At 38.6% G+C, this 19014-nt stretch overlaps 2 protein-coding genes across 3 annotated transcripts in view; one reads left to right on the forward strand and one right to left on the reverse strand.

Annotated features, from left to right (window-relative positions):
- Positions 1 to 6877, forward strand: part of LOC121524893 (MAM domain-containing protein 2-like) — a 36819-nt gene extending 29942 nt beyond the window's left edge. For both annotated transcript variants that reach the window (XM_041810456.1, XM_041810455.1), the window contains 7 exons: positions 349 to 468; positions 565 to 731; positions 3506 to 3602; positions 3975 to 4133; positions 4290 to 4543; positions 6550 to 6634; positions 6725 to 6877. In XM_041810456.1, the coding sequence (XP_041666390.1) occupies positions 349 to 468; positions 565 to 731; positions 3506 to 3602; positions 3975 to 4133; positions 4290 to 4543; positions 6550 to 6634; positions 6725 to 6771 (929 nt within the window). In that variant the 3' untranslated portion in view covers positions 6772 to 6877. The remainder of the gene's footprint in view (positions 1 to 348; positions 469 to 564; positions 732 to 3505; positions 3603 to 3974; positions 4134 to 4289; positions 4544 to 6549; positions 6635 to 6724) is intronic.
- Positions 6795 to 18051, reverse strand: slc30a5 (solute carrier family 30 member 5). The gene is made up of 16 exons (XM_041810453.1): positions 17503 to 18051; positions 14980 to 15102; positions 14780 to 14846; positions 14416 to 14501; positions 14185 to 14272; positions 13334 to 13421; positions 13156 to 13232; positions 12892 to 13062; positions 12204 to 12492; positions 11617 to 11825; positions 9789 to 9946; positions 9539 to 9668; positions 9026 to 9275; positions 8719 to 8945; positions 8279 to 8407; positions 6795 to 7496 (listed from the first exon to the last, which is right to left on the reverse strand). Exons 1-16 carry the CDS (start codon positions 17571 to 17573, stop codon positions 7326 to 7328), a joined length of 2334 nt encoding a protein of 777 aa, XP_041666387.1. The 5' UTR covers positions 17574 to 18051; the 3' UTR covers positions 6795 to 7325.
- Between the last annotated feature and the right edge of the window lie 963 nt (positions 18052 to 19014).

Genomic DNA, 19014 nt, shown 5'->3' on the forward strand with positions numbered 1-19014 from the left:
AATTCTTACACAAGCAGAAGCCAGCTGTATTATGAAAAAAAGTTTCAACACCCTGCAAGTTGAAAATATGTACATGTTAGTGATTTATGTGTATTTTCAAGAGACTTCATAAAGGCCATATTTTAGTAATTTTGAATTAAGGATATAACGACAGGCTGTGCCAAAGGCTTCTGAAAGTCTAAGAGAGAATTTTCACTGTCTCAGTTTTATGAACAAGCTGTCAAAGAGCCATTTCTGTTGACATTAGAATTAGGTGTGAGTTATGGTGGGTAAATTCAAAGCAATCAGGCTGTGTTGCAGAGAGATCTTTCCAAGATGATAATGATGATGGCTGCTTTCTCCTTCCAGGATCTTTCTTGTTGGCTCACTCTCGACTGAACCCACGCTCCGGTTATGTTAATCGTCTGATCAGTCCAACTCTCCCCGGGAACACGAAGTTCTGCCTGAGATTTTACTTCTCTCTGCGGGGTGAGTGGCACTCAGAATCTGTCCTGATATTTGTGTCGTTCGTGACTGTATGTGTAAATCCTCTGCCTTGATCTATTTTGCTGACTCACCAACCAGGAATAACTCTGGCAACGGAAGGTTTCAACCAGACGGACCGAGCTCTCGCTGTTTATCTGCAGCAGCAGCCGAACGGCAGCCAGGAGAAGATCTGGACACAAGGAGAGAAATCCAGAGGAATCTGGATTGGGGCAGATGTCACATTTCAGACGTCGAAGCCCGCCAAGGTCAGAGGAAAGGAAATGGAAATACGACATTCAGTCAGTGTAAAAATAGAGAATCAGAGGATCTGGAGGAGATAAAAGAGGGGATAAAAGGGTGTGAGGAGGGAGCCAAATGATTAATGAACTGAGGAAGGAAGAAATAAACAACATGATGAGCCCATGAATGAAGAGAGATTAAATTGCAGTGGAGCTCATTTTAAAATAAACACATGAACATGAAGAGGAAAGAGGAGATGATAATGTACGATAACACGATGGGTAAAAAAAAATGTACTAAAAAGTTCAATAAGGATGACAAGAAGAAAGAAATAATAGAGGAGGGAAAAATTAAAAACAAAGTAAAAATAAATAAGGAAGGGTAAAGCAGCTCTGCAAAGCAAAAGCCTGCTTGCTGATGAGCTAAAAGCTAATATCAGCATGCTAATATACTGAATATTCAATTTCAACGGGCTGTCGATGGCAGGTAAAATGTTTACAGTGGTCCGTGTCTAAGTATACCTTGTTAGCGTAGCAGCTGTGTACTCTCTCTGTATTGTGTGAGGAATCAGGTCTAAACTTTTGTCTCTAGCATGCTGCCAATTCTGATAACAACAGAGACATTTCAGGTCTCTGACAGCCACTCTTGAAATGATAAACTAAAAAGCTCAATAGTGAAGCTACAGCAAATCCTAACAATGATGTGAGCCTAAATTAAATTTAAAAAATCCATATTGACACAGAAATGTTCAATATTGCTTTTAGAGTCATAAACATATGAAATGGAAAAACTATTTTAAAGTACTTGATCAGGGCTAATTAAGCACGGCTAATCATTAGCACTGCTTCATTAACATGCTAACATTTCGCTAGGCAGCACTAACATTTTCTGTTTTATAAAACCTTAGCAAAACTTGAATAAAAACAAAAGAATGAGTATTAAAGCCACATTACAAAAAAAAAAGTTATTTCAGAAATAAAGTTGTAATATTATCAGAGGGGTCAGGGCAGGCTGCAGAAGCAGCCGCCTCTGTTAGAAGGTAAAGGGACATAATTTGTCGATACGTTTAAAAGTTAAAAAAAAAAAAAAAAAAAAAAAAAAATTAACTTTATTCCTAAACAAAGTCTGGCAGAGCCATTCATAAAATAATCACATTGCAAACATTAAAGACAGAAAAAAAGATAGAGAAAAACGGCCTGATGTCTAGTCCCTGGTTACATTGTGTAGACCCATTTAAGATGAACGCTGGCTCACTTCAGCTTTGTTAGTTTAAATACAGATGACATAGCTTGGGTCACTGCAGTTAAAGTTACTACGTTAGCCAATGTAGCTACATTAGCTTGAGCTGAAGCTAATGAAGCTAAAGTTTTAACAAGCAGAATCTAACTTAGCTAATGTAGCATCATTAGCTTTAGCCTTAGCTATGTGTTTTCATAGACTGTTTACTGTATTTAATTTTATTTTGAAAGTTTCAGTGTGTATTTCAGTTTTGACTGAGGTGGCATCTCACTGTAGTGGTCTGCAAGGGGGGCATCTGAGAGCTACTGTCTGAAGCAAAATTGCCTTAAACATTACAAGACAGTCATATTACAAGATCACTTGCAATTTTGAGCTACTGTTATGCTGTTTTGCACGGTCAGAAGATCATCCAGCTGTCTTTGCTAAAATGAGAAACACTGAGCATCTTGTAAAGTTACACTTTTAATACTACTGCTGATTTGTTTAACCTGCTGAAGTTATATACTTTAGTTGTTACCTTTTTATGGCTTTGTGTAATCAACAACCAGGACTGGAGCAATAATGTTTTGGATTGTCAATATACATGTCCATCTGTCTGGCTCACTCCTGAAATAGCTCAAGAATGCTTTGAAGGATTTTCCTCAAACTTGGGTCCAATATCCTCTCAAACTCAAGGATGAGTTGATTTGATTTTAGAGGTCAAAGGTCAATGTTACTGGGGTAACCTGCACCATTGAAGAAATAAGGTTAAAGGGTTTGTATACCTCCAGGAACAGATGTGAATTTTCTTTGGTTCCAATGAAGTCTGCAGTTACTGTTGAATGACTTTCAGGCAAGATTTTCTTTTCAGTATGGCGTCCATCTACAATGTAGAGGCTGTCACTTCTCTTATCCCTGGAGGAACATCATTCATCCAATGAGTCTCAGTTCTGTAGTAAACTGTACGGAAGATTCTGTGACCCTTCTCTTTCTCACCTCAGTGGTATGAGCCTGAAAAAGGAAAAAATCTAGTCATTTTATCATCTTTAAGGGAATATAGTTTTCAGAGATGACAACATCAAGATGCAGATTCACAAAGAGTAAACAGCCAAGCTTTGCCAGGTCTCTCTTCACAAACAGAGAAACAAATCAAAGTAAACAAAGGGATTTGTCAGTAGATGAGGAATAAAAGCAGGAAGGAATAAAACAATAGAGGACAGAAATAGGCACCAACATGCTAAACTGATTTATTAACTAAAGCAACAGATGACATAATGTGTTCTGTGTTTTAAGATTGAACTGATCTGGAAATTTGTCTAAGGCCTTTCCCCCACACCATCCTCTTGTTCCAGACTTCACACACTGATCCACTTTAAAACGCTTAGTATTTCATTGATCATTTCCTTCAGTGTCTGGCATAAACAGCAGAGCAGGAAAGTGAAACACAGCCACAACAAAGAGTGAGGTTTTGGTTTTATTCAGCTCTGATCTGTCAGTGACCAGTGTCTGTAAGGCAGGGAGATTTCCTCTGAGTTTTTTTTAAAGCTGATGATAAAGACTCTCTGCTCTCTCTCTCTCTTAGGTGGTCTTTGTCAGCACCTGCAGGAGCTTCTGGGATTGCGGTTCTGTGGCTTTAGACGATATCAGTGTCAGCCTTGGAGACTGTGAGCTAACGGCAGGTAAAAACATACATTATGTTTTTTGTAATCATGAAAATATCATGCAATCTAAGGAGAACACGGAGCTCTAATGTAAAATAGTGACTGGATGTCTTAAGCCAAGACTGGATTTCTGGGGTTCTGTGTGTCCTGAGGAAACAAACATCACAATAAACAGAAAAGATATTGGCATGTGTAGAAGGTATTTTTTTCCAGCATGGGCCAAAGAATGAACTGATTTAGCATGTCAACGAGCACTGGGGTCTTCAGAAAATGTTCTAGGCCAGATGATGTCAGAGTGTGATTCATCTTTTCATTGCATTTTTTTCTTTGATCAATCTACATTTTGCCAGCACTAGTTATCTTACATTTAGTATTTTTTCTCTGTTGCAGGGTACTTGTCCTCACCCATCCCAGGACACTGTGACTTTGAAAAAAGTCTGTGCGGTTATACCCAGGACAAACAGAGCGATGATGCTGACTGGGAGTGGAGGAGAGGGCCAACCCCAACCTCATACACTGGACCCAGAGGAGACCACACCACAGGACTGGGTTAGGAATCTGCTTCAAATCTCCTTCCATTGTCAGAAACATCAAAGTTCAATAATATGCCTAAACCTTTTAATGAATACAATACAATACATGGACATAAAAGGTTAAATTCCTTTTTAAATAGCTGACTAAAACTCCAGGACGTTTGATTGGCAGGACACTACATTCACCTGGAGGCGTCGCCCTTACTTCCTGGTCAAAGCGTCCGGCTGCTGTCCTCCAATCTGAGGGGCTCCAGGGGGCCTCAGTGTCTGCGTTTCTTCTACCACATGTATGGCTCCGGCACGGGACAGCTCAACATTCGCCTCAGCAAGGACGGAGCCGACCAGCTGCTGTGGCAAAGGAATGGTGAGCAGAGCGTCGCCTGGCTGAGAGCAACTGTGGAGTACCAGTGTGACTGCCAGCATCAGGTAATATTACAGCTGAATCGCAACCTCCTTAAGTTTGATATTTACAGCTAGCAGAAAAAAATCAATGCATAAATATTTTTGGTAACATTCAGGACAGTAGTGGTATTTTTGGTTTAGTTTAATAATTTGGACTCCTAGTATGATGATCTAATATTTTCTGTGATAGAAATACACAGAATTTGAACAACACTGTTTAAAGGGACATTTCTATGCAAGGAAGAGAGAGAGAAAAAGATCTGCAAAATCATAACATATCTTTTTTAATCAGGTACCCAGAAGTTGTTGACTAATGTTGTTAGTTTAAGCATTTTTTCCACTGTATTTTTATCAGAACCTTTTTTCTATTATTCTGAGTCTTTACATACTTTCATATTGCCCTGATCCATAAAATTCCCAGGACACGTGTCAATTGTGGCTTCACAATAGCTGGAGGCCAAATGAAACATTGCCTGAATGATCCTATGTCAGGATCCACTGAAGTGACATATTCTTATCTCATCTAAAAAATACAAACACGCTTCATTCACCAAGATCTTCAAAAGGTTTCTTGAAAAATTGTTCATAAGAACATTTTGGTAGCACTTTATCAGTAATTTCTCAAAATAAGATGGTAAGAATAACTTAGTAATAACTTGGCATTTTGCAGTACTAATTCTGAAATATGGTAATATTAAGGAGGTTTTTACCTAGTAATAATGTATTTATTATACGGCACTTCCTTGCGATATTTGGCATTTCTCTGGTAACTAGGTGGCATTTTACCTGGAAATTTCTTAGAAATAATATATTTTTTCTATATAAATTGCTTGATACTCCCCAGATTATTTCTTTCTTTTAACCCACTGAATTAAAGTAAGTCTTTCCTGAGTAATTTTCAAGTAATTTTGGGGAGGTTAGAGGGTTAGGGTAAAATGTGACCTCATTACTAGGAATTGCGAACAAGACAAGAATTTATTTGATAATTAATAGATTATTAATGGATAAATACTTAAAATTACCATATAACCTATAAGTTATTACTTGGTGAAATGCCAACTTTTCACATAATTACCACCTTATTTTCAAGAAATTACTAGATCATTACCACTTATTACTAGAAAATTACCAGGCAATTATGGAAGCTTCAACCAAGATCAACCAGTTATGCGCTTGATAGATTATTGATGCTGATATCTGGCATTTGGCTGATTATCCGTATTGGCATTTTATTTTGCTTATAGAAAGTAATGAACTGAAAGTATACCATCTCCACCGTCTCAACAAAGTCAATGTCACATTAGTGATAATCAACACTCAAGCCTGGGTACCACTGACACAGTGATCATATGGCATTACTTCCTATTTTCCTGCTTCTGCTGTGTTGCTTAGGGCCATTTCTCATTCTGATAGAGCAAGGAATAAATTGTCTTTCCCCCCCTTTTTGATCATACAATTTTACTTTTGCCACATTAAGTTTGTTTTGTAATGTTATTATAAATGCATATCAGTTCTAAACATTGGTTATCGGTTTCATGAACTACTAATAATCAGTATCAGCCCTGAAAAGCCAATATCGGTTGACCCCTAAAAGACAACCATAAAAAACAATCACACTTTGAACTCCAAGTGTAAGGAGTGTATAGGTTGTTTTGAAGTGGGTGTAGTGCTTCTCCAAATGAATGATTGACACCAGTCATGCTCTGGATGTCCTTGCACATTAACAGGGGCATGGGAAAATAATATTTTGAAAAAATTACAGTCGACATCTTTAGGGCACAGTAAGTGGTGGATGTGGTGAATAGGTATGGCCTAGAGGACCACCCAGACGGGTAGTGGGGTTGCCACTGAAGAAATTGTTTACAGGTACCAAGCTTTGTGAAGCATCAGTCCTCTGACAGTTTCCATTAGATACATGGTGATCATCTGGCTGATAAGAGCCTCATTGTCACAGTCCACCACTAACTTGATCAGCAAAAAGATATTTTAACCTTTTTAAATATATTTCTCTTCTTCTATCACATCTTCAGATTGTGTTTGAAGCCACCAGAGGTTCATCAGTAAGGAGCGACATCGCCATTGATGACATTATCTTAGAAGGTGGACCTTGCCCAGGTAAACTGTTTTAATTTCTTTAATATGAAATATGAAAATATCTCACAGACTGCTGCAGCTCCCTGATTGTTCTTCCTCATTCCCCTGCAGTAATGGATATCAAGACCTCTGTGGGAACCTCCAATGAGATCGAGTAAAAAAGGATGAGATCAGCTGTGTAGGATGCATGAACCCTGTATTTTTGCACATTACAGACTCCTACATGGAGGGAGGGTAGGGATTTGGGTAAAAAAAAAAAAAAAAAAAAAAAAGGAAAACGTATCATATAGTTCTGTTTTCATGGAGCAACACATATCAGTGTGTCACAGGCAGCATTTCTCTCGGCACAGTAGCAGCAGAGGGCGTGTTGTGTTTCTTCCACTTTATATGCATTAGATTAATGCCATTTGCTCAAATAAAACCAGAAAGTTGATCCACACTGTGCCTGTTTTTCTTTTGTTTGATGAAATTTACACCATCTTAAAGGAATGAATGTAGTTTAGAAATGTTATATGATCTTTCAGGAATTACTTATGCCAAGGAACCCTGTATTATCTTCTGTATATAACAAAAACTTAGAGCACACAAAGTACAGTTGGGCAGGGATAAAAGCAATATATTCAGATTTATTAGAACCACATCCACACATATACTGTACATTTTACTGAAAAACAGTCTGAATGTTGAGTTTTATTTGGTCTCACACATGGTTTCACATGATACACGTCCCGTCTTTCAGGTATTTCATCGACTCCATCTGCTGAGTCATCGCCAGAACTTCATGAAACCCTGTGCTCAGTCCAGACATGTGCTGGAAGTACGCCTCCTTCTCCACCTGTACCGACAGATTATTTACTCCTGCATCCTTCAAAATGGCTGTCACCTAAAAATACAGGAGGATTAATTACAGCATAGGAAACAACAATAACACAAATTCAAAAATGTGATCACAGTCTGCACAAGAGTTCATCCTACAGGATCCAGTATCAGTAAATCTGCTGTTAGCTGGTGCTATGAAGTAAGAAAAGTGTGTGTCCATTTCCAGCAGCAGCAGCACTACACGTGTTTGAAGATCGTCGAAAAGTGACGACAGAACTGCAAGTCTCATTTGTCAAAAAAATGTTCTGAAAAGACACACTATTTAGAGGCGCTCATACTTCAACAACACATGATAGCACAGCATGATGGCCTCACCTGAAGTCTGCACCACTCCTGAAGCAACCATGGTAATGCACAGTTTTAAAATGCTTTAGTTCTTCTTTCTGGAGCCCACTGTTATTAATTCAAATAAACTACACACAGTCCAGAGTCTATTACGCAAAAAGTAGTGGAACACAGCCGTTGTGATCGGGCAATAAACAGAAACAACAAAACTGCATTTTATCATCCATCCTAATGTGATTCAGACTTCTGGTTCAGTGTTGCAACAAAAAATCCCTCGGTGAAAGGCTCAGTGAAAGAAGGGTCTTTGAAAGGCCTTGAATGCAACACGTCCAGAACTCACTGGCAGTGTGTAGTCCGACCCGCTTCTTGTATAATGTGATTTTTAACTACATAGCAGTAAATAGTTTCTGCTGCAGAAAAATTTCAGAAGATACTAATACTAATGTCAAATAAAGCTGGGATGTCATTACCATGTGTGCAGAATCTTTAAAAGAAGATTACCTGCTGTATGATCCTCTGCTCCACCACATCTGACATGAGCTGAAGGTGGATGGTCCCTGCGATCATGTTGGCTGAATGTCTCCAGAAGTGGGGATCTCTGTACGACAAAACTCCTTCAATCTTCTCAATCTGAAAGAAAATATGATTTTTTTTTTGTACATAAACAAGAAATAACAATAAAAAGCCTAAACAAAAATGTTACAAATATCAGCTAGGCAAATCTATAGGTTTATATACTTTCTTGAAGGGTTAAACCACCTTAAAATTATTATTTTAATTGCTGTAAAATCCAACTAAAAGTGGCACCAGTAAATAAGTCACAGACCATGACAGGTGGAAAAGATATCACAAAATACAGTGATTAAAAATAAAATAATGTCCCTGTAGCTTTATCCGTCATGAAAAACCTATAACAGTTACCATAATGTGAGTAATCTCACCTTTTCCAGGGCACTGTTCAGGTCCTTCTCATTTTCTGGGGGAGTTCGCAGAAGAAGAACCTCACATGCATCCTTCAGCAGAGGGATGACGCTGAGAAAAATGAGTGTGGCTATGAAGAGCGAGCAGATGGGGTCAGCTATCAACCAGCCAAACTGACGGATCAGGATAGTGGAGATGATGACGCCGACACTGCCCAGAGTGTCAGCGAGGACGTGGAGGAAAACACCTGGAGGAAGATAACGTATAAAGGTTAAATCTGACAGACACATTCTTTAGAAAAAGTGTTTGATCAGCAGAAGCACAAACCTCTCATGTTAGCGTTCATGCCTCCGCCTCCAGAGCCGTGGGAATGTCCGTGTCCACCGTGCCCATGACTGCCGTGTCCGTGTCCTCCGTGAGAGTGTCCGTGACCTCCATGGCTGTGCTCGCTGTGGGAGTGTCCATGGTGGGAGTGACCGTGGTCATGTGAGGAGCAGCTTTTGCCTCCGTGGGAATGGGCGTGACTGAAAGCGCAGATACCCACCAGGTTGACCAGTAAACCTCCGACGGACACCGGCTACAGAAGACAAAAACAACAAAAATTCAGACAAATTCGAAGATAAACAAACATTTGAGAGTCATGCTTTGCTTAGTTACAAGAGAAGGGCTAAGTTCTACTGTTTTATGCAGAATAGAAATATCAGAGTACTCGTGTAGATATACTTGATAGTAAATCACAAAGCTGTACCAGTTATTTTAAAAGATGAATATCTATTGGTTGGAGTGAAAGCAGATACTGCAACAAGCCGTGATATTCAATAGAAGATAAAGAAAACTCACAGTCAGCATATCAGTGTCGATGTTTGGAGGATCCAACACACGAGTTACAGATTCAACAAAAACAAAGAAAGCGATGACCATCAGAAAGAGGCCGTTAATGAATCCAGAGAGGATTTCAACACGACCATACCTGTGGGAAAAAATAAAACCCAAGAGACTGAGTTCAAATATCTGGCTGAACCCTGAAAGCTTTTAACTATTTCAACATCTCCCACCAAACCCCTTTCATATGTTTCTTCATGTATCCTACCCATAGGAGAAGATCCTGGTGGCTTTCCAGCGAGTCATGAGAGCAGCGAACAGGCCGAGGACTAAAGCCGAGCAGTCAAACAGCATGTGGAAGCCGTCAGAGATCAGACCCAGACTGTTGGTCCAAACACCATAAAACAGCTCCACAAATGTGAACGCCTAAAACAAACATGAAATATATACAGTGAACCAAAACAAGTACAATAGAACGGTACACATAAATCCTAAAAATGTTTATTTAATAAATTCTTTCTGCAAACAAAACTTATTTGAATGATCTTCTATCAGCCAGGGGTTAACATGAAGTAACATCTATGTCTCAAAGCAATGTAAGCAAAGAAATAAAGACCACAAAAGCAACTTAAAATTAGGTCAGTCAAATGGTTGTATTATTTAATCATAATAAACTTCAGAATTTCTTTAGGTCATTGCAACTGATCACCATGTTTAAAATAAATTTATTATCAAGTTAATTTGACAGTATGAAGCAGTGTCTTTATGTGTATCTGATGATCTTGACTATATTAACGCTGGAATGACTAAGAGGTAGAAGAGGGTTTCACTATCCTTGTTTTGAATGAATACAGGAGTGCATGTACAAAATGGCTCACTGAAGTTCAGTGATCCCCAGTTAATGCGGCAGGATTTACACTTTTTAGGAGTTCAGTTTTAGTTGCTTCCTCTAAGTGGCTTAGTTAAGGTTAACAATAAAACAAGGATATTTTCTTTACAAATAGTTCTTTGCTACGCTTTTACTTTGTAGTTGTTCAGGTAGTTAAGAGGACTTGACTTCCTGAAGGGATATAAAGCTTCTTTTATTTTGTAAGAAAGAATGAACTCATGGTCAGGCTTAATCAAGGAAAAAATAATTTGCAATGGGACGGACAGTAAATGAAAAAAAGTAAAAAGGGAAATGTTTGATATCAAAGTAGATTACTTTGGATTAGCTGACAAAGATGATGATCTAGAGCTGCTTATTTTGTAATGTGTCTAGAGATAAGATTTGTCAGTGCAAAACAATTAAACATTGATTGATTTAGTCAGACTGAGCTGAAGCATTCAAAGGAGAAGTGGTGTCCTTTATTCTCATCATTTTGTGAGAGCAGGAAGGATAAGAGCTTCCAGCTGCTGAGCTACTCAGGCAGCTTAACAACAGCCTACCTACAATAACTGAACAGCACAGATTACCTTTTCACATTGCAATTAACACACTAATGCAGACAAAAATATTTTGGCAATTTAATAAGAATGTTATGATCCTGAACATAATGCTGATGTTTATGTAAAAGTGGCAGATGCCTTCACTATTCACAATTCTTTTAAGAAATTTTAGTTTTTTTCTCATAGTAAACAGTCAAATTGCTTGTTTACTTTCATGTCCAATTACATCATAAATGCCATTTTTAAAGGACAAATATTTGCAACATGTGTACAATCACAGACTATGAATTTCTCTTTGGCTCACTAAACCCCTTAACACCTCAAAACAATACTGAAGATCCAGGGGTTGCTACTGTGACTTTAATGTTTCCATGATATAAGTACCTTATACCTCTTTCCATTTCCTATTTTATTTTGATTTTCTGGCAGAATATAAGCACTTTTTGGGGAAAAACATTACAGCATTAACTCATTTATTTGTAATATCAATACCTTTATAACAATAGTAATTAAGAGCCCAATTAAGTTAAATTTTGCTCCATTTTAATACAAGAAAATAACCTGGGTCTTTTATGTTTGTATCTTATTCCCAAAAACATGTGTGAACATAATCACTATTTTTAGATGCTGTCCTTCATCATTCACCTGCCTTCAGTCATCATACATACCAGGTTAAGACACAGGAAGTAGAAGATCTGTCTGGAGTCATATTCCTCCAGGATCTGTTTCAGGGAGTCCTTGATGAAACGTGGGAGCGATTGTGACGTGTGCTGCAGGGCGTCACCCATGAAGTTGTACAGAGGCGTCCCTTCAGGGGAATAACCCACCAAGGTGCCCTTCTGACCTTTTTTAGACGGGGAAGCCAGGATGCTGGACGCTGTAGTGAGAGAGGGAGGATAAATTCACATACCGTTAAACAGAGTGCATGCAGAGTTTCTTATCGGCCAAATTAAAAATGCTTTAGATGTAAAACTAGAAAAATGTATACAGATTTAGCTTAAGAATATGATCAGAAAACAAAAAGAAGTTGTGAAGGTTTTTGTTTAATGGAAAATTTTTCAATGCACATGTATTTGTCTAGAAATACTTAAATGGTGCTGGAGAACAATCAAATACACCAAGAATGACTAAGACATACTTAATCCCAAGTAGTGGAATAATCTTAGATAGGTTACAATGATCCTGATTGATTTATGTTTTCAATCTAAACTGAGACCTGTGATACCATTGCTTCATCCTACTTCTGTTAACTTACCCATGATGAAGAAGATGGCGCTAACAATCACTCCTCCCGACAGGACATGCTCCGTGCTGATCTGTTGCGGCGGTTTGCTCATGGAGCGCAGCTGGTCTGTCAGTGGGTGGGTCCAGAAGTTTGCCAGCAAGAGCGCACTCAAGAAGAGGGAGATGGCGCCGTAGCGGGCACACCTTGGTGCCTCCATCTTTGCGCTGCAAATGGCCTCAACATAAAACTCCAGGATCATGACAGAGAAGATGATCATCCCAAACGGTAAGATGAGTGACGACCATGAATCTACTTTACTCTGGTGGTGAGAAAGAGGCAGAAAGACGGGCCGTGAGGAGGCATAAAAAAGCACACGTGTTTACAGGCATTGTTTAAGTCCTAGAGAAGATAAGGAGAAGAAAGGAAAGCTGAGAAGGAGTTAAAGTGAAGATGAACAAACAGAGGTTTTACCCCTGTATCTCTGCAGTAAGGATGTAAGATCTTGAACTAATTCCCCTTAGAAATGTTCCCTTTCTCTCTATACAAGATAAAACTACTCGCTCTCTTTCCCCCTACCCACATTAGTGACTTCTTGTAAAAAGCATGCTTGGTTCGATTGTTTTATAAGTAAGAAAACAATTCACTTTTTTAATTCTCTAAAAGATAAAACTTTACTATAAACATCATTCATGTCTAGGTTTTTCTCATTAGCACTTACTTCTGTGGTTGCAGAGAGCACTATAACCCAGGGCAGCAGCACCATGGCAGAAACCAGATTGTCTAAGGCATAGAGGCGTTTTGCACCACCAATTTCCACTGACAGTTTCCTGGAGGCTGTGTGAAAGCCCACCTTCAGGCACAGGGAGACCACCAGCAGCACTACACCACCCTGATGGAGGAAATTCAGAAAACAAACATTACGCTCATCTGGCCCTCTGGAAGCAGTGCTAAACATAAAATTTACAGAGTGGGCTTTGCTTACTTTGTGATCTGCTACTCCCAAAAATGCGATGGCGGTGTAGAGGAAATGAGTGAGAGCGCTGTCGTGGTGTCCCTCAGCTGGTTAGAAGACAAGTTAAGACATATACAATACAAACAGAACAGAAAATAACAACAAGAACAGCTGTAACTGCTGCCCTTCATAATGAACTAAAGGATACGGTGTTCTGCCATCTTTGCCATGAGATCATCGTTGTCAAAGAGGAGGAGGCAGATCACAGCTATGATGAATAAAGCAGCTCCTCTTGTCTGCACAAACAAACCAAAAGAGATGCATGTTACACGCTCGTACCAAAAGGAGAACCTCTTTTAAGGGGGCAATCATGCTCCTCACAGTATGGGGAAACTGGGCCTAGTGTACATGTAATATTCATGTAAACATGCTCATGCTGACGGGGCCCTTGCCCACTAGATCCATTTTAAGCACAATACAGAGCAGGTGGAGATGTGAGATCAAAAGATAACTGAAACACTTCAAGCTCACACAGATTTTTTTTTAAATCACATAACTACCATGGATTAAGTTGGAAAACAATAGGTAAACAACACGTTATTTTGCTTTGATTTGCTGGTCATGTCGATATCATCCCATGATTTTTCTGCTTTTACCATTGGTAAATACGGTAAGTAATTTCATAGAATGTATTTTCTCTGGTTTAAGTGTGTTAAATGTTTAATTATGCACCTTTCTGTTGTACTGTAACTTAGATTCGAAGTAAACAGTGAGTTCATGCACTGTGTTGTATGTTCAAAATTTCAGGCTGACTTCCTGTTTGGTACGATCTGCTCTGCTAAAAATAGACTGTGTGTACCTCCAGTGAAGCCCAGTGAAATGCTGCTTCTTGGATGTGCTAGAGACAAATTGCGGCACATGTTGTGAAAAACTGACTCGAGAGGGGACAACGTGCTCCAGAGTGCATGATGCAGGTAGAGGATGGCACAGATGGACTGTGTGAGAATTGCAAGAGTAAAACCATAACATCTACTGAGGTGAAATTATGTGACATCATACCTTGGATGGCCCCCCTCCTGAGCTGGTGAAAAGAACACCAAGGAGAGCAATGACCACCACATCACTGTGCTCAAAGAGTAACAATGTCCTGTAAAGACACAAGCCAGAAATGTAATCATATTCTTTTTATAATGTGAGACTCAGTGAGTTCACTCTAATATATAACGTTAAACCTTAATAGGGCTTTTTGTATAAAATATTGTATAAGAAACAAATTGAATGACTTTTTACCTCAGAGGGCCACAGAGAGTCAGACCAAAGAAGCCCAGGAGAGAGATGATGCAGCTGAAAACAGCATGCTTTAGTAACTTTATCCACTGCAAAGAAAAACAGTTGAAATTAACATGAATTACTAACTGTAGCAAGTTTACAATGAGGCTTTACATGTTTGGTGATGCAATCTTTCAAACTCTTTAACTTCTGAGCAGGTCAAGTTGAAAAATATTTCTCCTACAACATGATATACTGGTGGGAAATTATCTTACATAACTTTTATTTTGAAAAAAAGTGACATTTTAAGATGAAAATAAGATCGTTATATGTTTTTTTAAAACCATAATCAGACACAAAATGAGGAGGAAAAAAAACAACAAACCTGTCTTTTTGAGATGGGTTTTCCTGAGGAGAAAGGCTTTTGAAAGAAAAGCAGAATAACAGCACTCCTGTGAAAAGACAAGGATCAAAGCCATCATGTTGTCACCAACAAAAACACCAAAAATCCATGGTAACAATGATCATAACACAAAGTTATAAAAATCAGTTAAATGAAGACAAAGAAAACTGCGTGTTACTTACCCTAATTTTAGTATGAAGATGAAATGCACTATGTGAACAACTTTGAGGATGTCATAAGATTCAAATATTCCCAGAGCCTTCAGGATCTTCGTGATAATCAGTAAAACTATATACCTGGTTAACCTAAGAAGAAGACAAAGAAGCAGGGTTTAGTACTGGACACATAACTGTTATGTTAAAGCCTTTCCACAATAACAATAATATGAATGAGCACAGTCAGCCAATGAATCATTTTACCAGAATTAACAATTTTTCTACGAATGCAGGATATTAGATTTTTGCTGATATCTGATATATGGATTTCCACACAAATTTTAGCCAATAACGATACTATTACACACACTTTTTGTTATAAAAAAAACACCAAGTGTCATTGAAAATGTTCAGGGCTCAGATGGGACCCCTTGAGTGTGTGGTATTTTCATATCTGCCAGTATAGATATCAAGCCAATCATATCGTGCATATCCAAACTTTGCATTTCAACGATCACAAGGTTCATTGTTATTATAATATTAAGTCATACATTTTATGAGGCTTCACAAATGTGAGTTGTTTTTTTTTTTTTTTTTTACAATATTGTCAGAATTTTCACTAAGGTGATACCTTTGGATAGAGATGAACTAATTGAAAAATAAGGGCCGATATCAATACTGATGTTAAAATAACAATTCAGCTGATAGTAATACTGATGCTGATGTTTTTACATTACTTCTTTTGGTGTAAAACTCAAGGCCAACATTTTCTCTCACAAAACTGATTAAACAAAACAGATGCACATTAATAACTGATGTCGGTTTAGGCAACATAAAATATCGCACATGGCCAATGTTTGTAAACAGCGCAGGGATTGGCTGATACCACTGTAAAACTGATGCATCTGTGCGTTGTGACTTTTGAACACCACATGCTTTCAAACAATACCATCCAAGTCATTTTAACAGTTCTATCAAAAAGTGCCAAAGTCTATTTCAATGTAAATATGTGCAGGGCAGAAATGAAACCATCAAATATTGAAGGTGAACTCCTGCACACACTGTCAGTATTACATAAACACATCAGCAATGACTGGTGCTAAAAGGTTGCTAATGTCTTTGTGTAATTCAAACAGTGCGCAGGAGATTTCCTGCAATGTTTAATAAACCTAGCAAAAAAAGTAAGGAAATTTGTGTTTGGTAGATTTTTTCTTTGTTGTAAAAATGCTTCTTGGCATAAATGTTATACCATTGGAAAGCATGGTTATTAGCCTTTTAAATGATGCCACATTTGTAAGGAGCATGCATTTGTGGGATGAACAACAGAGCTGAGTATGTGGGTTGCGCCCTTTAAAAATTTTCCAAACTTCCAATGCCAAACAGCTGATTCTGCCATTGATTCTTGTTTGGTGTTTGGTGAATTGGATGATTGAAGTTTGAAGAAACAAGACATATTGGCAATTTAACAGTTCTACTCATTTAACAAACAGGAGCCTCAGTAGCGTGTGGAAGAACCATACACAGCCACAACCGCTGGGCAACTCCTCCTCATGCTGGTCACCAGCCTGGTCACACACTGCTGTGGGATGGCATCCCATTCTTTGATCAGCATTTGTTAGTCAGCCAACGTGGTTGTGTTGGTCACTCTGGCACAAACAGCACGACCAAGCTGATCCTACAAGTGTTCAGTGGGGTTGAGGTCAGGACTGCTGGCAGGCCATTCCATCCTCTCCTCTCCCAAATTCTGGAGGTAGTCTCCGATAAACCCCGCTCTGTGGGGGCGAGTGTTGTCATCTTGGAGGATAGAGCTCAGTCCCAGACTGTGGAGATGTGCGACTGCCTCTGGTTGCAGAATCTCATCTCGATATCTCTCTGCATTGAGATTGCCTCCAATGATGACAAGCCTCGTTTTTCCAGTGAGGGAGATGCCGCCCCACACCATCACACAGCCTCCACTAAAAGATGTTACTCGGTCGGTGAAGCAATCAGCATAGCACTCTCTATGTCTTCTCCACAAATTTTTAATGAGTGCAACCCACATACTCAGCTCTGCTGCTTATCCCTTCCTTACAAATGTGGCACCAATTGAGAGGGTAATAAACAGGCTTTCCAACGGTATAACATTTATGCCAAGAAGCATTGATACAACAGAGAAAATGTCTACAAAAACACGAATTTCCTTACTTTTTGTGTTAAGTTTACATAAAAACAGTAAGGTACCCAACATTGGGTGCCTAGATCTTTAATTCTGCTGTCAATGTACAGAACCAGATACAGTTTGATTTTGACTAAAAGCTTGTCAGTGTTTTTTAAAATAATTTAGTTGTTGTAATATATAACAATAACAGCGATTTGGGTCGTGATTGGACTTTAAATTGATTTCTTATGCATAGATAAGCTGCATATTTTGCGAAAACTGTTGTTTTGGACCCATTGATCGAGTTATGACATTTGGACCTGTTTACACAGATAGAGATTTGACTTGATTACTAACAGAAAAAAACTCATAAATACTCGGTTAATACTGAAGTTCAGCAAAACAACACAAACCTAGAATTGGGCACTTCCACCATGCCCAGTTTTCCTCCAGACAGGACGTTGCTGCTGTATTTCTCCTCCATTTTCAATCTTTAAACTCGACCAGTTTTAGTATTTATGTCCACATCACCCAAAAACACCGCTGTCACCTCAACGCTGAAGATGAATCACAACCCATTTACTGGTCTTTGTTGTGGCCAGCTGTCTTCTGATTAACCTTAGTCTTCCGTCCAAGCTAATTTAACATTTAAAATAAACTACATACAGATAAAAAGCATTCAGTCAGCTGGCAGCTCTAGCTAGCTTTGATAGCTAGCTTCGGTGGCTAGCTAGCCATCTGGCATGCCGGTCAAATTCGCTTTTATCCAGAAATTTCTCAAAATGACACACTATCAATCTAAGCTGTAAGTCAAATAATTGCGTTGTGTCGTTTTTGAGTAAGTTATTTTAGTTTTAGGAGTATCAGAACACGACACGAGCTACAATGAGCAATTTAAAGATAAAACGTCCTGCCTAGCCATAAAGCCACAGCACTTCCGGACACGGTAAACATTCCACGTCACGTACGGGTGTTCGCGAGCGTCGCTACTGCGCAGTTCAGGCGTCTGCGCTAAAGGAAGACGGATGGTTACAGAAGTGTCAAAAATGCGCTTAAAACAACATGGCACCGTGGCACTGACATCTTCCGAAATAACAAAAAGTCGCAGGTGCTTCTCCGAAACGGTAAGGTATGAATAAAAAAACAATAACAAATCCAATAATAAACTTTGGAGCCCGGGAGGTGACATGAACGTGTTTTTTTTTTAATACAAACGTGCGTTTTAGAATCTCGCGCGCGCATTTTTTTCGAATCTCGTGCGCGCGACATCTCTGTATCTCGCATGAGCGTTTTACATATATACGTATAGACTATTTCGCTCGCACGAGATACGAATAAAACGCGCACGCGAGATACAGAGAAATCGAGCGCACGAGATACCAATAAAACGCTCGCGTATTAGAAAAATAAACACGTTCATGTCACCTCCCGGGCTCTGCAATAAACTAAAAAAAAAATCACATAATAAAGAATGGATGTGCTTCTAGAAAATTAGCTTTAGTTCAATGGAGGCTGGTTTTCTGAAGTAGCTTACCACTTATTAATCTCCTTTATTTAAAAAAGAGCAGGCTTTGATTTTCACATTTTCTATGAATCATGCTTCCTTAGTCATCTCTGAATGTATCTAGTTCTAAATTATAAGATATTTTCCAGGGAAATTCCTGTAACAAAATCATGATAAACTATTTTAATATTTCTTGTTCAGGAAAACCCACAATTAAACAAAATGACTGTTTAATTCACAATAATAATAATAAAAAAAGATAGTTTTGCATGCCATATGCCATAGTGTTTTTAACCATATATTTAACTAAAATATAGATTTTAACTTATTTTCATGGTTCAGAAATTTTCGTTGGAAATAGCTGTTTTTATTTTGACCTGTGGAAAACTGACCAGAATTTTTATTATTATTATTATATATA

This window comes from Cheilinus undulatus, linkage group 17 (genome assembly GCF_018320785.1).
Source record: "Cheilinus undulatus linkage group 17, ASM1832078v1, whole genome shotgun sequence".
NCBI lineage: Eukaryota > Metazoa > Chordata > Actinopteri > Labriformes > Labridae > Cheilinus > Cheilinus undulatus.